Source organism: Penaeus chinensis, chromosome 36, assembly GCF_019202785.1.
Source record: "Penaeus chinensis breed Huanghai No. 1 chromosome 36, ASM1920278v2, whole genome shotgun sequence".
In the NCBI taxonomy this organism is placed as follows: Eukaryota; Metazoa; Arthropoda; class Malacostraca; order Decapoda; family Penaeidae; genus Penaeus; species Penaeus chinensis.
In genome coordinates this window covers 13757875-13760636 of record NC_061854.1, presented here as the reverse complement: position 1 = coordinate 13760636, position 2762 = coordinate 13757875, and the positions used below count along the sequence as shown (strand labels likewise).

Genomic DNA, 2762 nt, shown 5'->3' with positions numbered 1-2762 from the left:
GCGTCTTATCATAATCAGTACATTTCGCGAACCACAGATGCGAGTTCACCTTCGCAAAAGAAGAAACAAAGCACTGCGTTTTGTGTTCACTCTGTCGCCGAGGGAGCGGGAACGTTTCGGCGCGGGGAATATCCGTGGAATAGTTCACACTGTCGCCCCACACAACACTTCTCTTCACATCACCGTCACTACATCGCCATCATCACTAATGCCATATTCGTAACTATCATCACCATCGTTACTTACCTACGTCGTTCCATCGACTCGCAGAGCACCGTAGGAGCACCATCTCTGCGGCCTCCAGTGTAGTGGACTTAGATACTTCGGAGGGAAAATCTGTATCACTTCACAGCACAAAACAAACTGCAACACGCTCGCCCAACTACGACTCCATGAGCCATAGACTCGGATATTTGTAAACCAATGACGGCGGAAAAACAAAAGCCAAACACGAGCACACAAAAGCAACACTTGGTCTTCGACGCGCTGGAGCCGATCTCAGTGGCGAGCGAGGGACCGAGCGGCGCGGGAGCGAGCGGAGCCGATGTAGACGCCACGACGTGTAGTGGGGGAGTGGCGCGGCTACAACATCTGGGACCGAGTGAGGAGCGAGGAGGGAGGAGGAGGAGGGAGAAGAGAGGAGGAGGCAGAGAGAGGAGGAGGAGCGGGGCCCGAAAAGGGGGATGGGCCGGGAACCCTCCGTCGGCTTCAGGCAGGGGTAACTCAAGTATTTTTATCGCCTCGCGCGCTTCCCTCCCTCTCTCCCTCCCTCTCTGCTTGTTGCTGCTCCTTCCTTCTTTGCACTAGTTAGGAGGCGACGGAAGGGAAGGGAGTGTGTCGGCTGTAGAGGGAGTGGAAAGAAAAAGAAAGAAAATATGAAGCGAGATAACGGGGGTCAACGAGAGAGCCAGAGAGAGCGAGGGAAGTAAACAAACGGAGTATGTGAAAAAAAGACGAATATAGATAGTTCAAGAATGTAAAAGATATCAGCAACCTGTTCGCCCGTCGCAAAATCTCGGTTCCCGTTCGTCCTCTGGGAGCGCCCGGGATATGTTAGCGAGTCTCGAGGTGTCCTCGTGGCAAATCCCTTTTCGAGATGACTTTTCCGAGAGAAATTTTCAACGTCATTGGAAAAATCTTGGATCATAATCCGCAATTTAATAATAATGATAATAATGCTGATAATAATAATAATAATAATAATAGTAATAATAATAATAATAATAATTACTATTATCACTATTATTATCATCATTATCATGATCATCGCAGTCCTTATCACTCGCATAATCATATCGTCTTCAGTTTAATTATTCGTATCGTTACTTCCATCTTTACTATAAGTTTCATCATCGCTAAACATCACAATCACTACTTTGTAAACGACAGCTAACAAACAGTAAGGATGAGTTTCCCTCCCCAAAATAATTTTGCAAGTCGGTAATTTGTCACAGAATTCTTTCATATTCTCGGCATTAATTATAGCTCCATACTTGTTCGTTACCTCATCACATGAAATATTTCGCGTTGAGATCCGCTGTCCATTTGGCCACCGTAAAGCACGTGATGACAGAGAGGGAAGGGGGAGGGAGGGAGAGAGGAACCACAGGGGAGGGAGTGGCATGGGGAAGGAGGGATAGAGAGGAAGGGGGGAAATAAAGAGGAAGGGAGGGAGGTAGGGAGAAGGGAAAGAAGGAAAAAGGAGATACAGGAGGGGGACGGAAGGGAGAAATGGAGGGGAAGGAGATAAAGAGGGAGAAAGAGAAATAAAGAGAGAGAAAGAGAAAAGGAAAGATAAAGGGAAGAACTACGAGGAAGAAGAGAGAGGAGGGAGTTAGAGTGGAAAGTATGAAGGGAGAAAAAGCAGGGAATTAGGGAAGGGGAGATAAAACGAGAGGGGAAAGAAGATAATACGAGAGGGGAAAAGAGATAAAAAGGGACATAGGAAGACGGTAGATATAAGATGGGTATATAGATAAGAAAGAGTGATAAAGAGATACAGAGCGAGGGAGTGATGGAGGGCGGGATACAGATGGACGGATAAATAGATGGAGAGATAGAGAGAAAAGGAGAGATCGAGATAGAGATCGAGATATAAATAGATAAATGGATATACGGAGATAGATATGAAGATATAGATAAGGAGATAGAAACAAAGCCAGACGATAGATGCATATAAAGAGATAGATAAAGAAAAAAGACAAAGAAAGCGAGAGAGAGAGAGAGAGAGAGAGAGAGAGAGAGAGAGAGAGAGAGAGAGAGAGAGAGAGAGAGAGAGAGAGAGAGAGAGAGAGAGAGAGAGAGAGAGAGAGAGAGAGAGAGACAGAGGGAGGGAGGAAAGAGCGAGAGACAAAGAGAATCGCAGAGGAAATCAAGAACAAAAACGCGCTGTAGAAAAACGTTTCAGAAGCGGAAGAGTCTAACTACACGCAAACGTTTCTCTCGTCTCTATCAACCGCGACGGAACAGCTCGAGGTGTGAGTCGGTGAGTGTGAATGCGTGAATGAGGTAAGGATTGAGTGAATGTGGAAAGGAATGAGAGAATGAAGAAGGGAATGAGTGACTGAATGAAGGAATGAGAGAATGAATGAAGGAAGGAGTGAATGAAGAAAGTAATGAGTGAATGAGTAACTTTTGCGTGTGAACGAACTAATGATTATGAGTCTGTGCATGAAATATTCTGAACGAAAGTGCTCAGCCAAGACAAAAGCAAAACAAGTTCGAAACAAGTCTTCGAAGAGCACAGGCGACGACCAACAAGC

The 2762-nt window shown here is 45.8% G+C and overlaps 1 protein-coding gene across 1 annotated transcript in view; it reads right to left on the bottom strand.

Annotated features, from left to right (window-relative positions):
• The window catches only part of LOC125044756 (zinc finger protein ush-like), a 39292-nt gene extending 38732 nt beyond the window's left edge, over nt 1–560 (bottom strand). Inside the window, exon 1 of the mRNA XM_047641663.1 lies at nt 247–560. Coding sequence (XP_047497619.1) covers nt 247–289 — 43 coding nt within the window. The 5' untranslated portion in view covers nt 290–560. The remainder of the gene's footprint in view (nt 1–246) is intronic.
• Nucleotides 561–2762: the final 2202 nt, after the last annotated feature.